The sequence below is a fragment of the Podarcis pityusensis genome (assembly GCF_964106645.2).
Source record: "Podarcis pityusensis genome assembly, chromosome: 9".
Taxonomy (NCBI): Eukaryota; Metazoa; Chordata; class Lepidosauria; order Squamata; family Lacertidae; genus Podarcis; species Podarcis pityusensis.
This window is the reverse complement of record NC_138034.1, coordinates 60,772,154-60,793,730: the sequence shown is the minus strand read 5'-3', so window position 1 is coordinate 60,793,730 and position 21,577 is coordinate 60,772,154. Positions and strand designations below refer to the sequence as shown.

At 41.5% G+C, this 21,577-nt stretch overlaps 1 protein-coding gene across 5 annotated transcripts in view; it reads left to right on the top strand.

Annotated features, from left to right (window-relative positions):
• The window catches only part of CCSER1 (coiled-coil serine rich protein 1), a 701,360-nt gene that overhangs the window by 571,175 nt on the left and 108,608 nt on the right, over positions 1-21,577 (top strand). Inside the window, exon 11 of one of the 5 annotated variants that reach the window (XM_081020755.1) lies at positions 19,156-19,196. The exons of the other annotated variants lie outside the window; for them this stretch is intronic. Coding sequence (XP_080876881.1) covers positions 19,156-19,169 — 14 coding nt within the window. The 3' untranslated portion in view covers positions 19,170-19,196. Of the gene's footprint in view, positions 1-19,155; positions 19,197-21,577 lie in introns of those variants that run through there. 5 annotated transcript variants of the gene reach the window in all.

Below are 21,577 nucleotides of genomic sequence, written 5' to 3'. Positions count from 1 at the left end.
TCCAAATACGGACAATAAGGAAACAATGAAAGCAGCATAGCAATAATATCCATACTGTGGCAGATCTCCGGGGCTGGTGTACAAATTCCGTCATCAACCTCTATGTCTCCGGTTTCTGCTGGAAGGACTTTTGCCCTTCTTTCCAGATCATGCATTCCAACTCCTCCATTTCCTTATTCTGCACAATTTCCTTAGCCTATGAAACATGGGAAGTCACGCAACCCCAACTTCTGGCTTGGTTTGGCTCATGCAATGCATATGGCCTTTTACCAGAAGCATAACTCTGGTCTTGTGGTGGGACGTTTATCAATGCTGTTAGCTGCAGCAGCTGAAAAGTGCTCCTCCAGATGACCTGTTTATTGATCCTTTATCTTGATTCGCTTACATAAAGTTTATGCAGTGTTTAGATGCTGCTGCTGAAGATTTATATACTGCTCCTATTTAAACAAAACTCTCAAGTTTTCAATCTAAGTTAGAATAAACAGCAAGGAAAAAAACCAAATAATTTTTTACATTCTGTAAAACACAATTAACAACTAAATAGATCATCCTTTTTAGTATCCAAATTAACATTACACATAAAAATCAGCTCCAAAAATTCAGTGAAATGTACCCAGTCTTAAATGAGCATCCAACCCCAATTTCTTTGCAGGGAGGCTATAAAACAAGCATTCATCCTGATTTTTCTTGTGTGGTGTTTATACATCTTCCCATTTGTTCACCCCACACTTTTCAGTGTGTTTCCTCCGTACTTTCTTAACTACAACAGTGTTTTTATTCCCAGCTTTTCTTTTAATTAAAAATGGGTTTGTTATGCTAGGGTGCCATGGCAATTTAATCCACTTTAGTTATACAAACCTAAATTTCTGGCAAGCATTTGATTCCTTCCCACAAAAATAGTGGCAGTCAAGAGGTGCTCATTGTCACGTCTTGAACTTCCAGCCACAGCATTTGTTCAAGGACCTTCAAACCCGACAAATAGGGGAGTTTGCATCCCATATCCTGTTTCAACCTCTAGGTCAGAGGGCCTGTTCTGTCGTTATCCATAACTGAGCCCTGACCACAATTAACTTCCTTCTGTCCGGTTCCCAACTATAGCCAATCAGCAACAATACTGCTGGACCTGGTTTGGATAGAAAGTAGAATGAAAGAGTATTGAAATAAATGTAAGGTTTGATTTTTAAAATGTGGAACAAAGAGTGACCTAAGCTTCGGGATTTTTTAAACAAGGACTCCTGCAGATTTTCTGGCTGTTGCATGTCTAGGACATTTCTGACACTGCTTGAATATTAAACAGCCATAATAGTAACTTCCCTTCTACACCCATGGCATGGCTTCTGCAAATGAGGTGTTCCTTAATATGAGCCTGCTCTTGCAAATAAATTGCACATTAAATGCAGTGTGAAGTTTGTGCTATAAGCATGGTAAATGCAGCAGGCAAAAGGAGAGCTTAAAATAATACACATTATTACTTTCACAGCAGCTACGTCGGCTTTTTAAAAATGCCATTCAGACTTGAGAAATGATTTGATTTTACTGGTGTATATAAACACATCAGTGGCTTACTTAGGTTCATCCATAAATAAGATGTGATGTGGTTAGCACAAGAAAGTACTAGCTTCTGAGAACATGCAGCCCTTAGCTATTAACAGTGTGATATTCCGAAAGAACTGCTGAACTTCTTTGATTATGCATTGCCAAAAAGCCACTGTGCACTTCATGTGTTTGAGAGGAAATAGCAATTACTGGTCATTGGCATGCTGCTGAGAAGTAGTGCCCCCTTAAATCAAACATGCATAATACAGGGTAGCTGCTGGTAGCACCTACATTTTTAAAATTAGCTCCATGTTCATAGAGCATGAAAAAAGAGGAAGGTGTACATTTGCACAGTGAGCCTCTGTAGGCTTCAGGCATGGAATATGCAGCGAACCTGTTGTAGTATTCTAGGCAAACACTTGAGTACCTTAATTGGCAATTATTGCACTTCAGAACATTACTGGCTTTTCCCTCATGAAGCCGCTGAAGTGTTATGGCATTCTAGCCTCGCTTCCTCCAGATGAAACAACCTTCCTTGGGCTCATTGAGGCATCCCATTGTGTCATCTACCTATTCCACTACTATTCTCGCTTCCACATGGATTCCCAGAGTTTTGTGTAACCAAACTGCTGGCGACATCTGTCTTTTGTGAGCCAAAGTCCCATATGCAAATGTAGCCGTTCTAAAGAGGTTCTACAATAGAAATGATGGATTTAGGAGGAAGTCTTCAATAATGACTAAACAACAATGTTATCAGTTCAGAAACAGGCATGTTGTGCATTGTGTGGGCAACTAGCTGCGGAGTTCAGTGGTTGACACCCGTCTTCCTTTGGGTGGGGTACAAGGGCTGGATCCACTGCCACACGTTCACACCCATCTCAGGCAAGTTGATTCAGTGATTGTCTCTTGGGCGCCACAACCAGTTTTTGAGCAATGTTTGCAGCTGGGTGCACAGATCCAGTGCTGGAAATGATGTTCACATCACATTTTTGTATGCCAGTCAACCTTACGGGAGCGGGATAATGGTTTCAGCATTTCTGTATCAAGCCTAACAGTTTCAGAATTAAGAGTATTGTGGAAATAATGCAGCACACTCATTACGAGATAATTTGGATGAGCTATAATTAAAAAAATACAAATTATTTTAATTGCATGCACTTAAAATATGTGGCCTTCAGGGCCAGGATTATTTCTGGCATGGGCCTCCATGGTGAAAAATATAATGGCCCAACCCTGCTTGGAAAGCAATCAACCTGATCTACTTTCAGAAAAAGGGGAGAGGTAGTCCAGCTCTCTAAGGGACGCGGGTGGCGCTGTGGGTTAAACCACAGAGCCTAGGACTTGCCGATCAGAAGGTTGGCGGTTCGAATCCCCGTGACGGGGTGAGCTCCCGTTGCTCAGCCCCTGCTCCTGCCAACCTAGCAGTTTGAAAGCACATCAAAGTGCAAGTACATAAATAGTGGGAAGGTAAACGGCGTTTCCGTGCACTGCTCTGGTTCGTCAGAAGCGGCTTAGTCATGCTGGCCACATGACCCGGAAGCTGTATGCCGGCTCCCTCGGCCAATAAAGCGAGATGAGCGCTGCAACCCCAGTCGGTCACGACTGGACCTAATGGTCAGGGGTCCCTTCACCTTTACCTAGTCCAGCTTTCTATCACCTCAAGCTGTGGGTGTCTCTCTCTCTGTGGGTGTATTAGAGGCAATCTGGCACAGTACAGTGGTACCTCGGGTTACAGACGCTTCAGGTTACAGACTCTGCTAACCCATAAATAGTACCTCAGGTTAAGAACTTTGCTTCAGGATGAGAACAGAAATCGCATGGCAGCGGCACAGCAGGAGCGGGAGGCCCCATTAGCTAAAGTAGTAGGTTAAGAACAGTTTCAGGTTAAGAACGGACCTCCAGAATGAATTAAGTTCTTAACCTGGGGCACCATTGTACAGCCTTTATGATTTTATATCTGGTGCCATCCTGATGTTTTGGACTACAGCACCCATCAGACCCAGGCAGCTTGACTGTTGGCTATGAATGATGGGACCTGCAGTCCAGAAACATCTAAAGAGAATCAGGTTTGACTACAGCCTTGAATTCATGACTGGTGTAGTCAATTTGGGACACCTTTATTCAAGTTCCTCCTTTGCCATTGACTCATAGTATTCTAGTCACCAGTTTTCAGTTTTGGGCCCCCATCTTTCAAACTGAAATGTAAGGGCATTGGCATGTTATGATACATAGCAGTAAGGTATGGTAGTAAACATCACTAAGTGTCACAGAGATACAGGGATATCTGTAGAGCCTTATACTCTACTGACGGAGCTATCCATACCTTTCTCTTTGCGCTGCTGCACACCTTGTAAATCTGTTTTGGAGGATTGGGTTCCTACCCAGAACAGATTTAGGGGGCGAGGAGAGTGGGGAAGTTTGATTGTGCTTCATGTGTTTGAGGGAAAACGATTCGGTTGGATGCAATTTACAGGTTTTGCTCATTCCTACTGAATGAGGAAAATACATAAATTCCATGTGAATTTCTCTTAGGGTATTTGCAATTGAATTTAAGTGATAAATAATGTCTTAAACTAGAGCATAATTACATAAAACAGGCTTGTGGAACATGAAAATGCAGTACAGTTACTTTTGTCCTGATGACTTTTCCTTTGTGTTCTGTTTTATGCAGACATTACAAAGGAAAGAGTCAAGGAAGGGGGGGGGGCAGGAGAGATGAAAAGGGGATTTTCAGAATGAAATGAACAGAGTTTATTCCTTGTCAGCATTTTTTTTTTAAGTCTAAAATTATGTGTCAATGGAAGTTAGTTGCAATTTTAAGACACAATCTTCTGGGAAGTCCTCTCTGCTGCAATGAAAGGAAAATCATTCATTTCAGTGAAAGTTGCCTTGCAGAACTTCCCAGAGGAATGGGCCTTACCATTTTAAATCTATTGCCAGGAATTATTTGTGCATATTAAATCTCACTTTGACTTAAATAAAAAGTTCATAAAAGTTTCCCTTGCATGGTTCAAATGATATGAACTTGGCCAGTAACTAATTAACTAAATTTCCACCTTTATGCTTTCTGCTCAGGAGTTTTTAATTGTGAAACCATTTGTCTGTAAACATTTTTCAGAAATCTTCAGGATGTTTGGTAGGGAAGACATCAGGAGGAAGAAATGGACATTAGTTTGGGGGTTACAGTTAAGGTGATTGCATTACTTGCTAACTGTTTTGCAACTTTGTTCCTTCCGAGTGGGAAAGAAACTGAATTAATAAATAATACAAGTTGGACCAAGGGCTAGTATACTTTTTGCTCTCTTCTTCTTCTTCTTCTTCTTCTTCTTCTTCTTCTTCTTCTTCTCAAATTTTAAGTGGTTTCTTGGCAGCTGAAGGCATTTCTCCCCTGAGAAATGGGCCCACAACCCTTCAGAGTTTTGCTACCTGGTGACCTATCGCTAGGTATGGGAAGAAAATGGTGGCCCCCATTCCCTAGGAACACTAGTACAATAACATGTAACTACATATCCAGGGGCTTTAGCAGACCTATTATCCTAGTGTGTGGCACCCACAATGCCAAGTCCTCTGCCCTGAGCTGCACCTTCATTTGAAGTACAGGCGGCGGCCTTCTTGTGTGTTCCCAATTGATGCGTGACCACTGATGCTTGCGTTCTTTTAGACCCGAAAGAGGGCATAACAGAGGCATAACAGGGCATAATGAAGGCAGGGTGTAATGGGATGGAGCGGGATTAGGTGCTCTCTGCCGACACACTGGGGGGCCAGGAATGGAACCCCCACACAAAATGGGCCTGTATTACTGCTTTTTCTTTGCTACTTTTCTGAATTTGTATAGGCTTATACATCCTGTGTACAAAAAATAAAATAAAAATCTGAGTACAAAGCTTTTGGTGTGGGGGAGCTAAAAAATGAAGCAGGGAAGACACCAGGCCTTGGACCAATTAGTAACCAGAGCAGTTAGTAAATAATGCGGTTGCCTCAAGCTAGAGAACATCTGTCCCCCCGACCCCAGAATCTCCCAGGATTTCTCTCCCACCTTCCATGTGTGCCCCCCCAAAAAAGTGGAAAGAGGGTTTTGTACAGCCTTGTTGATAATAATGATAATAATATTTATACCCACCCATCTGGGCGGCTCCCATTAGAATATTAAAGAGACTATAAAACATCAAACATTAAAAACTTCCCTAAACAGGGCTGCATTCAGATGTTTTCTAAAAGTCAGGTAGTTGTTTATTTCCTTGACATCTGATGGGAGGGGGTTCCAAAAATGAACGTATTTACTAAACAGTTATAAATGTTATGTCCAAGGTGGCTACAAAAGGAAAAACCCTTAGTGTGTGCACTTTTTCTCTTAAAAAAGGAATTTAACATTATGCTCCAGTTGATGGCCTGGAAAAATATTTCTTCACTGTAACATAATGTTTTCTTCAGCTGTCACTGCTGATCAGACAAATGCTTGTTCTTCATAATAGCATCGAAATTAAAATATGCTTTGTTGTTATAGTTACATCTTGGGATATATTTCTCTCTCTCTTTCAAATCAACCCAGCTAGTGGAAACAGCTTAGAGTATATTGAGTGTACTCAGACATTTAATAAGAAATGCGCTTTGGAAACCATTTCTGCAGCAAGGGTTATGTTGCTCAGGGATGCTCGAGACAGATTCGGGTTTTTTTGCGAATTCCAAGTGGAAGTGAGTTGACCTGCACCTCTTTTAGACAAATGGGTGGATTGGATTTTAGTTATTGTCTGGCTTTTGCAGTTCTTGGTGCAGAAAACGTATCAACATGTTACAAAATGCACATCTTGAGGAAAATATGCTTTAAAAAGTTGCATTTAATTGCATTTTATGAGGATTTTAATAATAATAATAATCATTGTGATTATTATTTCACAGCATTTGTACACTGCTTGATTGCGATAAAACTTCTAAGCAGTTTATACACACACACAAATCCACAAAGGAAACTTAAAAACAGGTATTTAAAAACATTCAAAAGTTAATCAACAGTAAGCAAAAAGAGATTGAAACACATGAAACATCTGCATGCCTGGATGGGCTTGCTGAAAGAAAAATGTTATAAGCAGGCACTGAAAACAGTACCATGAAGGCATCTTTCTGATGTCACTAGGCAGAGTTGCAATGGGTGTAGGTACATTAATGATCCATTTCTTACATGTATTGACCGAGTATCATGTGGCACCTGTAACAATTGCAGTTCTGCAAGTCCAACTAGTTAAGTAGGCATATATAGTGAGCCCACATTTAAAAAATAATAATAGTATTTTTAAAGCAACACTTCATGGAATAAAAATTAAAAGTAAAAATGTGAAAAAAGAAAAGAAAGGTATACTATATCCCTATAAGCATGAACCATTACAATTCCATAGAATCATAGAATTGTAGAGCTGGAAGGGACCGTGAGGATCATCTAGTCCAACCCCCTGCAATGAAGGAATACACAGCTGTTCCATATGGGGATCGAACCTGCAACCTTGGCATTATCAGAACCTCTAACCACCTGAGCTATCAGTGTACTTATCTAATATATAGTTGCTGTTATTATCCAAATACACACACACACACACACACACACACACACGTGTCCGTGTAAAGTCCACATTTATAAGCAATCTGCTCATAAGTGGCAAGTGTAGTAATGTCTTCAATCCATAGATCAAATGAAGGGGCACATTTATCTTTCCAGTGCAGCAATATCAGTCTTTGGGTCATAGTAAGGGCATAAAGAATCCATTTACCTTGTCCTATTGTCAAATTCCATATTGTAGGTATGTAATTCAAAATACTATTATCCTCTGAGAATTGTAACTTTTGTGCAGTCATATTTATATAATGCAGATGAATGTAGGAACAGACTTATGGGTTACAAAAGCGTCGGGCTGGACTGCTTTGTTTATTCTTAATGTCACTTGCTTCTTCACTAGCCTTTTTTATTGTCCCTTATTCAAGCAGAAATGTAACATGTAATTGCATTTTTATTCATAATTTATTTCTTACCAGTTGTTAATATAGTTATCCACAAGGCCTATTAAAAAGCTTGGGCATAATTTACTTTCCAAGACAAATGAAATGCACAACCTCTCTCTTTAGTCTTCTCTGTTTTAGAGATAAAATGTTTTCCTCCTTAAAGGATAGGAGATTAATCTAATCTTATTTTCTTTTAAAGTGGAGGCTGCTAACATGATACCTGGAGAGTCATTCAAGATGATAAAAGTGCTTTTATTAGCACTACATTCCTGCACGCTCAGATGCAGCACCAGTAGTGCACTGGAAAGTTTTCTTCCTTCTCTCATATTACTAGGACCCAGGGACATCGAAATGAAGCTGAGTCCTGGAAGCTTCAGAACAGATGAAAGAAAGCAAATCTTCACACAGTGCATAGTTAAACTATGGAATTTGTTCCAACTTGATATTGTTGGCTACCAACCTGGGTAGCCTTAAAAGAGGATTTGGGGGTCAGGGAACCATGGGGGATAGTTATCGATGGCTAGAAGCCTTTGTGCTGGAGACAATATGCTTCTGGATCCTGACTGACTGGAATTAATAATTGCTGTTGTGCCCAGCTCCTGTTTGTGGACTGTCCATAGGCATCTGGTTGACCACTGTGAGAACAGCTGGACTAGATGGGCCTTTGGCCTGATCCAGCAGAGCTCTTCTTCTGTTCACACTGCTATAAGCCCAGAAATACCATAAGCTCATTAGGCAACCGTAGGCAAACTGTCATCCTTGATTCTCAGACCCACCATCACTTTAAAGGGGACAATAGTACTGATTTACCTTCCAGAAGGTCTTGAAAGGTTTGCTGCAGTGTATATTGTTATGATTTTTTGGGGAGGAGGGGTCATTCTGGCTGATACAGTGGTACCTCTGGATGCGAACGAGATCCGTTCCGGAGCCCCGTTCACATCCTGAAGCGAACGCTCCATGCGCATGCATGGGTCGCGATTCGCTGTTTCCGTGCATGTGCGTGACGTCATTTTGAGCATCTGTGCATGCGCGAGTGACGAAACCCGGAAGTAACACGCTCTGTTACTTCTGGGTCACTGCAGAGTGCAACCCGAAAATATATATCCCGAAGCTACTTCAACCCAAGGTATGACTGTACCTTCCAGTTCTTGAGTTCCTGTACTCAGTGAGGGTTAGAGAAAGTTGCTAAACTGGCCAGACAAGTTTCTTTGTAAGACAGTGACCTTAGCTGGTTGCTTTAGTACCCTCATGGCATCCCAAAAGAATGAGCTAGGTTACAAGACTAAGTGATGGTGCCCTCCATCAGGCTAATGGATGCGCCTTTCCTCCACCCATTCCACCCAGCTACTATGTAGGTCGGAGAACAATAGCCAGAGTAGTGTGTGAGGACTTAGCTAGAAACAGTCTGGAAGCTGGAGACACAGAGACATGCTTGCTCTGTACTGGGTCCAAAGCTGAGACTGATGGGAAAGCAAGATCTTTTGGGGGTGTTAATGCTGTGAGCCCCTCCATCATATGCTCAGGTTATATGCTCTATGTGTGTGTAAATAAAATTTAATACCCTAAAGGCTCCACAGTCTCCACTTACCTTCCATTCCAAGGAAACTTGGTAAGCGCTGGAACCTCCGGAGCCTCTCACCACTTGGAAATTGGGGTAGCATGTAACTGTATGAATCATTTAAAATATTATACAGTATTGTATACATGCTAAGTTCTTGCTAAGTTAATATTGCCAGTCGACGTCTGCAAACATGCAAACACACATGTAATGGAAGGCTGCATGATCGCCATGGCGTAGTGGGGGAGATTATCTTGCCATTGTAAAGCTAGCCTTCTAGTGTGGTGTAGTGGTTAAGAGCGGTAGACTCGTAATCTGGTGAACCAGGTTCGCGTCTCCTCTCCTCCACATGCAGCTGCTGGGTGACCTTGGGCTAGTCACACTTCTCTGAAGTCTCTCAGCCCCACTCACTTCACAGAAGGAAAGGAGAATGTTAGCCGTTTTGAGATTCCTTCGGGTAGTGATAAAGCGGGATATCAAATCCAAACTCCTCCTCCTCCTCCTCTTCTTCTTCTCCTCCTCCTCCTCCTCCTCCTCCTCCTCCTCCTCCTCCTCTCCTCTCCTTTAATAAAAGGATGAGGTGCACCATCACTGCAGATAAAACAAGTAGCAAAAGCAGGTGGAAGGAGATAGCTTTTCTATGGGAGAGAGGGCAGGATAAGCTTGTTGGAGTCCATTTTGGATCTATCAGCTCCATTATGTACTGTGTTGGAATTTAAAAGGGGCTTCCTTGGAAGTGGCAGTGTTGGCTGGAGCTGATGGGATTTGTAGTCCAAAATAGCTGTAGGATACCAGGTTGATGAAGGTTGCCATGTATTATTTCATTTTTGACCTTACGAAAACCTTTATACCTTACACAAATTGCTCTATGAAAATAAATATATGGTAGCTGCTTAGGCTCCCTCAGGATTCACTTGGAATTCAAGTGTGTGTGTCTCATTAACTGCTGAGGATTCTGAACTGAGCAGTTTAAAGATTTCATTAAGCCACTTCTAACCCTGCAAATCTTTCTTCAAATAAGAGCTAGATCTGTAGCTGAAGCCCACTGACAGCCAAACACTGCTTATTGCTCCCATATTTAGATCGTCACTTCTTTAGTATGACCTACACTCAATATGTCCCCATGTGGACATATTTATATTTAAATAAATAGTTTGAATAAGGTTATCTGTGGATTGTTCTTCCTGACATGCTGAAATATGTTACAGTTGATTGGGTGGGGGATGTAACTGCAAGAAAGGTTCATTGTGGGACTCTCACTTGGAAAAGTCGTTGATTCTTTCCTCTGGTGGATAAGAGCTCAATGGTAGAACATGCGATTTGAATTCAAAATGAGCCTCTGCCTGTGATCTTTCTTGGAGAACAAGTTAGGTCCCTGCAGACTGGAGGTGGGCAAATGTTGTCCCCTTCTTCAAAATGTGAGGTGGGGGAAAAGAAGCAAGTACCGTAACTACCAACCGGTCAGCTTGACATCAATACCAGAAAAAGGTGCTAGAACAGATAATTAAATGGTTGGTCTGTGAACACTTAGAAAAGTGTTGTGATCGCTAAGACGGGTTTCTCAAAAACAAGTCATGCCAGACTTACCTCATTTCTTTTTTTGATAGAGTTACAATCTTGGTGGCTCAGGAGAATCCTGTGGGTGTAGTGTATCTTGATTTCAGTAAGGCTTTTGACCAAGTCCCCCATGATATTACTGTGGAGAAGCTGGTACAATGTGGGTTGAACCAGGTAACTGTTAGGTGGATTTGTAGATAGTTGACTGACTGAATCCAAAGTGTACTCATTAATGGTTCCTCATCATCCTGGGAAAAGTGACAAGTGGGATGCCACGGAGTTCTCTCCTGGGTCTGTTGTTGTTCAGTGTCTTTATAAATTACTTGGATGAAGGAATTGAAGGGATGTCCATCAACTTTGCAGATTATGCCAAACTAGAAGGGGTAGCTAATGCCGCAGACATTATTTATAAGTTTGCCTATTCATTAAAAAATATAAAGGTGATGTAAAGTAGAGTAATTAAAACATAAATATAAAATAATAAAGCTATAAAATCAGAACATCCAGAATAAATTACCATAACCAAATCAAATTATTTCTTTTATAAGAATATTTGCATTTTGATGCATATTTTCTCTCAAAATAGTGTTAAACATGTATGTTGTTATATGTTCCAAGAACTATAGCACCGCATTCAGAAAAGGCAAAAATGAAAACGCAGGACAAACCACGAATGAGAAGGAAAGCTCACAAACATAGTCAAAAAGTTTAAACAATATCAGCACAAAATTTAAAACCAGTTCCCCTTAGCAATTATGCAAAAGCTGCTAATGCATCTTTACAGCTTGGAATTCAAGCTTTGCAAATGATTCAGTTACACGAAATTTTATAGGTATATCAATGTCCACTCTGAGACCTCCCTGGGAGGGCATCTTCTTGGTAAGGGACAAATAAATCTGGGTACAAGTTGCAGAGAGAAAGTAGCAATTTAAGACTGAAACTCAACTCTAGCAGACATGAATAGATGTGCTTGTAAGGAACAACCATTCATTTTCTTAACGCAATCAATACAATTTGAGACACATGAGAAAGGAGTTGTATAGGTGAGTAATAGCTTTGTATTTACATTTATACACTCCATTAACACACAGATTTAAAAATGATATTCTTCTCTTTTACAGGTGATTAAATAAATGCTGCAAGCTTTATGTTCAGACCCCTTTGCACAACATCAGCCTATGGGGTTCTCCAGTTAGCCAATGTTGTACCTCTCTAATACGATTTAATCTTGCTTAAACTGGACATTTTGAACAGCAAAAGAGAAAGAGAGAGCATGCAATCTCTCCAGTACCAGGTCTTCCAGGTCAATGAGAACATCCTTTAACAAATTCTATGTGAAACAGAGAAACACACACTACAATAAAAAGCACAATGGCATTCTACAAAGCTAGTCCAAAACAGCAGGCAAGATTATTAAGAAATGTTCAGGAAACAGAATCGCATAGCCATGCTTTTCCTGTGCAATTGAGCATTTGCCTGGGGTTGTGCAAGGAAAAGGGACCGAGGAATATAGGAATGTGCCTTAAGTCCATCTAGTATAGTATAGTTCACTCTGGTTGGTAGCAGCTGTTGTATTTCTCTGACAGGAGAGTTGTTCTCATCCCTTATCCCTCTTAATTTAAACTCAGGGGTGGGGAACCATTTTCATCCTGAGGTTCACATTCTCTCCTGGGCCACCTTCTGGGGTCCATGTGGCAATAATGGAAAGGGCAAGAGGCAAATGTAGCCACAGCAATGGATGTGATTAAACACACCTCACTTTTTACTTCTCCTCACCCAAAAGTATATGCCTACTTATAACATTTGAAGAGTGCCAGAAATGTCTGTTTTGTTGGATGTGCCTGAATTCAAAGCTGCTGCGTATTTTGCCTTCTTCATCCTTCCCCTAACTACTTATAAATTGAATGCCAATTTCATTCTCCCTTGAGGATCATGGCGATTGTATTTAATCTCCCATGATCCCAACAGAAAAAGATGCTGCTATCATCTCTATTCTGGAAGCATCTTCACTCCACAAACAGTCAGGAGACTGAAGAGAGGCCTGGTGTCATCTGCTGTCTGGTCCTGGATCCTCTAGTGAGTCTTTTCATATTAGGGACGGGGATAGAATAGCAGGCGGTGGAAAAAATTGGGTCTTCTGAGCACTTATTGACGGCTTGAAGATTTTGAATGTAGTGCTAGCTTGCTGCCCTCTGGTGTGGTGGAAGTCCCTGTTGAGCTAAGCTATGATTTGTCCGCCAACACAATCGGTTTCTGAATATGGAAGTGAGGCAAGGTGCCATTTTGTATTTTTCTTGAGGTAGAAAAATATATTGGGCTGACTTTGGCCATGCTAAGAAGACACAATGAGCTGGAAACTATGCTGGAGCCCAAGCGGATTCTTCAGCCAGTTGTCTTCTTTTTGTAGGCTCTATAGTCTCACCCGAAAGTCAGGCAGTGCCTTGATGCTCCTGACAGGATTGTGGTGCGGGGGGAATGGAGCGTGACTAAAACTTCCTGAAAATCTAATGGGAACACCTCTATAGTGTGGTATTTAATTAATTTTATAATGAATGATTTTAGAGTGTTGTTTGTGCTGTACTTTTGTACTGTTTTATTGTTGTTAGCCGCCCTGAGCCCGGCTTCAGCTGGGGAGGGCGGGATATAAATAAAATTTATTATTATTATTATTGTTGTTGTTGTTGTTGTTGTTTATGTGGTTGTGTTTCTGCAACGTATGTAATGGAATAATGGAACTCCTAAAGTGAATGTTGAACTAATATGGGTGGGTATCAATTATTTTAAATTACAGTGACAGCAAAAGTGCAATTTATTGAGAAAAAACACAAATAAATACAGACTCATTCAGGTACTCACATGGACTATGAATCAGTAGGGAAAAAATAGAGGATTCCATATCCTAAATCCAAAACCTCTGATCATCATGAAGTTAACACTCTATAATCCACAGCAATCATTTATGACTATAAGCCTATAATCTTCTGAGAACGTACTTACACACAAAGATATGGCTTTTCAGAGCCTAGTGTACACACATATACACAATGCAGTAGATCCAGAAGCTTAGTCATGATACTGTTGAAGAATTAAGCCTAGTTCTCATGAACAGCTCAAGGGAAACCTGTGACTGGAGGGGACAGTACTATTTCAGAGTCCAGTTGAAGGGCCATGTTATGGAATGCTTCATCACAAAAAATAAATTAAAGTGTTCCTACATGCAGAAAACTAACATGCTACTTTTCCAAGTGGCGAGAAGATTATTTGTATGGAGGAGCATTCATTCATATGAACTCCCATCTGTAGACTGGAGTGGTACTGTCCAAGGAATGTTTATTCTTTCTGATGCCATTTAAGACAACTAGACCTAAGTTAGAGCAACATTCAGATGATGATGATAGATAGATAGATAGATAGATAGATAGATAGATAGATAGATGATAGATAGATGATAGATAGATAGATAGATAGATAGATAGATAGATCTGCTTCATCTTAACAGAAGAGGTAAATCACTTACAAACTCACTTTCACTAAAAGAAAAGAAAATATGGGAATTGCAAGTTAAAGCACTTCGGCTTCTATTCCATGTCATGTGAGCAGCAATTGTATTCTGTAGGTGAGGAACCTTGAGCAGTCGAACTCCAGCTCCCATCATCCTGACCGCTGGCCATGCTAGATGGGTCTGAAGGGAGTCCAACAACATCTGAAGACCACAGACTCCCCAGTCTTGTTCTAGAGTCTCACATACTATGATTGCTTCCAACTTAGATTCTGTTCACCACACTTGTCCTTGGTCTTTCACCCTCAATCCTCTCCTCCTGCAGGAAGGGCAAGACTTTTCCCATTTCCTTGAATTTTATGATACAGTGATAAGTGAAGAAAGACACACACACAATGCTAGTATGTTATGCCTGGCAAATAATAACTACAAAGGAGCAGAATGCAGAAATAAAAAATGATTATTTTATCTAGGCCATTTCTCAATAGATCTGTGTGAAATTTGGCCAGCTTACATCACTTAGCATATGCATGCCAATGGGCAAATCATCTGGATTTTACTAGTATTTAAGAACATTCAAATTTTTAACATGATGAAGTGAAGTTTCATCTGTCTGACTTAACTGTGCAGCTTCCTACATTTCTGCATCTGTTTGTAATTTCTTTTTTTCAAAAAACACACAAAACCCTCTCAAAAGGACTCAGCATGTTAGCGCACAGTTCTGTTATACACATTTCTGTATGCAGCATTGTGTGATATACATATTGTTTGCAAGCAATTTTTCCCAATATCATATATATTGCTGCTATTGTTTTCAGTGACATATGCATTTCTTCACACATTTTTTTTGGTTGGAGAACTGCATTATAAGATAAAATCTAAGGGTAGATTTTGAAGGATAGCATTAAAATGTAAACTGAACCAAATTTCTCCTTCACCCCTAGCCATGAGCAGAGGGAATACATATTTATAATATCTATTACCTGCCCTTCACCCCAAGGTCCCAAGGTGGGCTACAACAATTAAAGCACAATATTAAAAACCATTCCAAACAACTTGCTATCTTATATATAGATTGTGGTCATGCCTTCAAAGGAAGTACTCCATAGTGTATCTCTTACTCTTGATGCACACACACATGTATTGTTATCACTTGATGGCTGTACAGTGATGTACACTGACTGAAAAAGTGACTAACCACTTGCACGTGTGAATGAGGAACTGCAGCTGTAATATCACAGGTAGAACTTTAATGTCATCTAGCACCACATCAAATACAACAAGGCTGTTCAGTGGAATCTCTTCACACGTTCAGCTTCAAGTCATCAAATGTACAATAACTACGGGCAACAGAATCCATTGATGTACAAGCATGTGTGAACCATTCCGTAGATTGCACTTTTTCTTTCGATATTAATTCAACTCCCTTATCTGAGTCACCACCAATTCCCTTGTGCAAGACCTTAATCTATCTGTTTTGTCTAATGAGTTGGTGAAGCTGCGAAAGAAATGGTACTAACCTTTCTTTTATATGCAATTACTGATCTGAAATAAAGCAAATACCTGCAATTGCAGAGGGAGAAGTATGGAACTGAATTAATAGCAGAATTAGAACTGAAAAACTCATAATTTGGAAGACTGGAGAATTAAAACAATTTATTTGCTCTGTACCATCATAGGAACAGATACCGACTTCAAACTCAGACTTTTATATTTCACTAGCAACAATGTCCACACACACTGGAAGGAAATAAAAGTGTATACTTTGGGGTACCGTTGGGGTACCTTCTCCCAGATGACAATGTACAACCTGTTTTTCAGCACAATCTCATCCTCAGTTCAGAATTGTGATGGAATGCTGACAACCAGCTTTTTATAGACAGATGGATAGATACTCTAGCACTATCATTTCCTTAGATTGCTTTGAATTGAGTGCACTTTTCAGGTGTGTGTATGAAACTTTCCATCTGTGCTTAATGGGAGATGGTTGATTCCCTCTCCCACCCCCACCCCCGCCACCTTCAATGCATATACTCATTTTAAAGACCGAATTTAGATTTGCAATTCCATTATGATTTCCTTTTGACTCTGCTATATCAATCACATCCCATAATGAATTTTGAACAAGCTTTCACTTTGCTGACATTTGGACTTGGCAATTGATTCTAGGCTCAGCTGGAGCAATACGTTTTCCTTGCTGTGTACTTAGTGCGATCATATCAAGTATACTCTGAAAATAACCTGTGGTACATCTTGGCAAATCACAGCATTAGTCCTGTGTACTGTAGCTACATCGAGCAAACACAAAATAACAAGGGAAGAATTCACTACAGACCTGTAATAAAATGCAGAGTGCCGACAATTGTCACATAGAAGCCACAGGCTTGAAATGAATATCAGAGCAAGATAAATGTCATATGGAAATTTTGCAGGAAGCCTGCCTGAGGTTGACACAGTCGAGGAGAGGAAAATACCGTATTTTTCCATGTATAAGATGCCCCCATGTATAAGACTACCCTTTTATTTTTGAACCCAAAATTAAGAATACAAAACCCTAAAATAGAAGTGAAAATCTGAATGATCTGCAGTGGCAAGTTTATATTTTGGAGGGCAATCGCCTTCAAAGTTTCCAGCATGAGCTGCATGCAGTGCACCATGGTGCAGAAGCAAAGGCAGCGGTTGGGGCACCACATGCTCTCCCTCAGTGGCAGCTGCTGTTGTGGGGAAGCGAGAGGAAGGAGGATCCCAAGCAGGATCCAGGGGAAGGCAGCGCCCACTCTGTGCTGGGCCATGCCGTCGAGCAAACTTGTGATGGCCTGGGACTCAGGCTCGGACTCGGAACCAGAGGAGTCTCAATCTGCACCAGATCCTTTGCCTCAGGCATCATCTGAACCAAGTCTGGGGCCTGTTCCTGAAGAGTCCCAGCCTGCACAGGTTCCCCTGCAACAAATACCAGCTGGGCCGAGTCAGGGGCCTGAGCCTGCCCTGGCTCCAGATGCGGGGATTACCTCGTTGCCTTCAGCTGGGCCATCGCATACAGCTGCTCCACTACCGGTTTGGTCAGGAGAGGCTGAGGCGGCCCCTGGGTCTAGTAACCCACCAACGTCCCCCGAGCTTCAGAGACTAAGGTCTGAGAGAAGGAGAGACCTGAGTAGTCGCAGAAGGAGTGCTTGCCTTCGGGCAAAACAGGGAGGTGAGTTGCCGGGGGATCAGGACTGGCCGTTACCCCGACAAAGATAAAAGGTTGCCGGACCCTGCAGCAGGTTGCAGGAGCTACATCACTGTATGCCAGACCCTGCCTGAGATCCTGTACCTGTCCTTGCCTGGTTTCCTGCCTTGTGTCCTGCCTTGACCCTGTCGGACTGACTCCTTGTGGAACCTACAGATTCTGGACCGGACCTGGACTGTGTTGCTTGGGTTACCCAGCACAAAACTGAGCTGAGGAAGGGGGTGAGCGTGCTGGCGGCAGGGTGGGAGTTTGAGAGGGGAAGAGGCAAAGAAGGAAAGCAGGGCAAGGAGAGGTAGCTGAGGCAGCTCTCAGCGGTGGTGGTGGCAGTTGCTCTCGATCCAGTGGTCGAGCCAGCGGGGGCTTCAGGAGGCGAGCCAGGCGCCAGCATGCAGCCCGGAGGAGGAGGAGAAAGGGGGGACGGCAGCAGGAGGGACTGCCTCAGCCCGCCCAAGCCAAAATCCTGGAAATATGCTTAAATATTTTTAAAAATCCACTGGGTGCCCATGTTCCGTGTAGAAGACAACTCCCAATTTTTTACTGGTTTTTTTTTTAGCAAAAAACTTCGACTTATACATGAAAAATATGGTATGTTTTTTTAAAAAGAGACATATAATGCCATTCTATTTACTTTAGAACTCATAAATGTATTGCTCATAATGATGAGTGAATAATTTAATAATTAGTAAATGACAAAAGTGTAAATTCTTACATATTACTGGAAAAAAGTGGTTTCGGAACACACCCTTGATCTGCCCCTGTCAAGGCGATGTGTGCTCTTTGCAATAAACACCCTCTGCTCACTCAGAGATATTTACAGTTCTTTATTAACATATGTACAAACAGCTACAGTTCCAAATCATGCATCTGAATCTGAGGAGTCAGATTCGGGGAGTGGCTTCTTTTGGTTTCTTCTCCAACACAGCAGGTGTGGGAATCTTAGGAGACATCTTTGATCCCTGCGTTTTAACTCTCTCCTTGCCTGTGCTGAACTCTCTCCTTCTGTTCCTGAACTTCCTGGTTGGTGACAGGGCTTTTCAGCATCAAAGAGCCCTGATGTCACTTCACTGCTTTCTGCCTCCCCCTTCCCAGTACCTTCCATCAGTTCCCTGTATTTCTCTTCTGATTCTTCTTGCTCTGATACTCCCCCTTCCCTTGCCCCAAGGGCGTTCCCTGTCTGTCCCATGACAGCCCCCAAGATGATCCCTTCATGGCATAGTGTTGGAACCCTGACATCAGTTGGACCAAGGGTGGACTTCGGTAATATGCCATCCTGAGCAAGGATGAACCCCTCTACATATTTCTTATTTTTATCCCCTCCTCTCTCTTGCCTCCCATTCTGTGCAGCCTCGGCTCAGCACCCTGTGCAAGGGAACGACTGTACTGCCCTAAATCTGGTGGTGAGTTAGAACAGAGCATCTGAGGTTTCCATGGTTTGGAGGAGGAGTGATCCAACATCAGATCACCCTCTCCAGTGTTGGATACGGAGATCCAATACACCCATTACTCCCTGGGGTGCCCACCCAGGGAATGTAGGTTTGTAGTGGTAAGAGGCTTATTGACAGAATGTTTGGAATTTTAAGCATTCTGCAGAACAGTGTTAAGAACTAGTACATATGAAATGTAAACAAGAGTTGGCACAAATAATTTGTTTATGCGACCACATCATGGTGCCTCCACGGTGAAGCTGTGATGCAAGCAACATGTTTATTTTTTAAAAAGTTGGAAAACAATTTCATCAATTGCTTTAATGCTTATTCAGATATATAACAAATATATACATTTGTGTAGATTACAAAGCATGAAAGACATAACCCAGGTGTGATTCCCCAACACAAAGAACTAATTGGTGGTCATTCGTAATGCGGAAAGGTAAACAGAGAAATTTCCTGTCAGATTCTCATATATCAAAGCTTTGCAGTATATTAACTAGAAATTATGTGTTTTGGTATTATTTGACTTCTGTTCTAATCTTCAAATAATATGGTAAGATGCAGCACTATTTGAATTAAATGATCTCAGATGAAAAATAAAGAAATAAAGAAATAAAAGCACACTTTGAATTAAAAAGGGTGGTCCATCTTTTTGTTATTTGAGATCAACCTAAGATAAAATCCTACACATGATTCTACAGCTGGTGTAAGAACAGGGGATTAAAAATTTACTCTGTCTGATCTAATCAGGCCTGCACAAATTGTGGCCCACCAACGAACAGCTGTCTACAAACAACACATGATTGGGCCCACCATGGGCTTCATAAGCACCCAGCATTTCAGAAACTTATTTCTGTGAGAATTCCTATCCTAACATTATAAATCACCCTCTGAGTGCCCTACCCCAGATGTGGAGAATATTTGGCCTTCCAGATGTTGGTGAACTACAAGCTCCCATCAACCATGGCCATTGGCCATGCTTACTGGGGCTGATGGGAATTGTAGTCTAGCATCAGCTGGAGTGCCAAAGGTTCCTCACGCTTGCTCTACCCTATAGTTATATATTATACAAGTGTCTTATCCACCTTCTGCCTTGTTTGCGCAGGATGGTGGTGGTGGTTCTTGTCTCCCCTGGCACCATCCATGCACAATGGGTTGACATGGGAAAGGAGCCAGACAGTGGGGTTGCTCCTGGTAAATTGTTGGAGCAGATTCAACTATCCTTATTTCTCTCTGTCTGCCTGATATGACACAACGGGGAAATTGTGAAGCCACATGGCAGGATACAATTCATGGCTGGTGGGCTGTGCTCAGGTTTATTTATTTTATTCATTTCATAAATTTTATATACCGCTTGATCATAAAAAAAAAAAACCCTAAAAGCAGTTTACACAAAAAACACACACCACCAAATGATGAAATTATTACTAAAGGAAATAAAACATTCAATTCATTAAAACAGGCAGGTTGGTAGCTCACAGATTTTGAAGGCCTGATCTAAAACCTTTGTTTCCACATGGCACAAAATATTAACAATGGAGAAAAGAATAAATGGAAAGAACTGGTATCTACAGCCTTTTTCAAAAATTGCACTTAATCCTCCTGGAGCTGACTAATAAGACATTTTTCTATATAGCTAATTCCAACTCTGTCTGTGATGTTTCTATTTGAAATTTTGTTGCCATTTTGTTCATTTGAATTTCCTGTGCAATTTATACTATTTTCCAATTCCTCTCCCTTTGTTTCTCATTCCCTCATCTATTATGTCTTGTTATGCAATCGTGGCTACAGTTTGTGTAATCGTTTCTACCGTCTAAATCGTGGAGTTCAGGTATGAAATGGATGAATGCTTATTTGGGCCAGTCATGAATGGCTTCTCAAACTGCTTCATGGTATAGCCTATATCAATTTGCCTGTTAGGTATTGCACTAGAACAGGGGTCAGCAACGTGTGGTCCATGGGCCAGATGCGACCCACGAAGACCGTTTTACTGGCCCACGAGCTGCCCCTGAACCGAGACGCCCGCTTGGCGAGTCTCCCACGTGTTGCACTAAATCTGTGCGGCGACTCACCGAGTGGCACCGGAAATCATTTTTGCGCATGCCCAGACACCGAAAATCGCTTCTGTGCAGGCACAACTTTTGTCATCTTGGCATGCGCAGAAGCAATTTCCGGCGCCGCAGAAATGCGCAGACGTGTTTTCCAGCTTTGTGCTGCACCGGCCCAACCAACAGACGATCTCCGTGGGAGTGATCCAGCCCATGGCCAGTAAGCCTTGCCGACCCCTGCACTAGAATTTGAAAAGCTTTGATTTAAACCTTGCAAAAATTCCCATCCATATTGCCGGTTTTTGTGTACATGAATTGGTGCAGCAGAAAGGGTGGAGGAAATTTCCCCCTCCCTCTCCCAAAATAGTTCCGAAGAAGGGAATTTAGATGGCAGAACCCATAACTTACTTTCTTTCTTTCTTTCTTTCTTTCTTTCTTTCTTTCTTTCTTTCTTTCTTTCTTTTTTACTGATATCATCTCAAATCCAAATTTCAGGCAAGGCTTGGGTGGAATTTCCAAGCATGGTTTGAATAACTATGATAGACTAAGCCTACTAAGTGATGATGATGGTGATTTCATTTTACTCGATCCATTCTGACTAAAAATGGCTATCCAGCCATGAATATTGCCTGCTGCAACAGAACTGCTGATTTTGGGTATTATGAAAGAGTAGTAAATGGGTTGTTTATTTAATTGATCATGCTTGGTTTTTTTACCCCCATGGGGAGATGT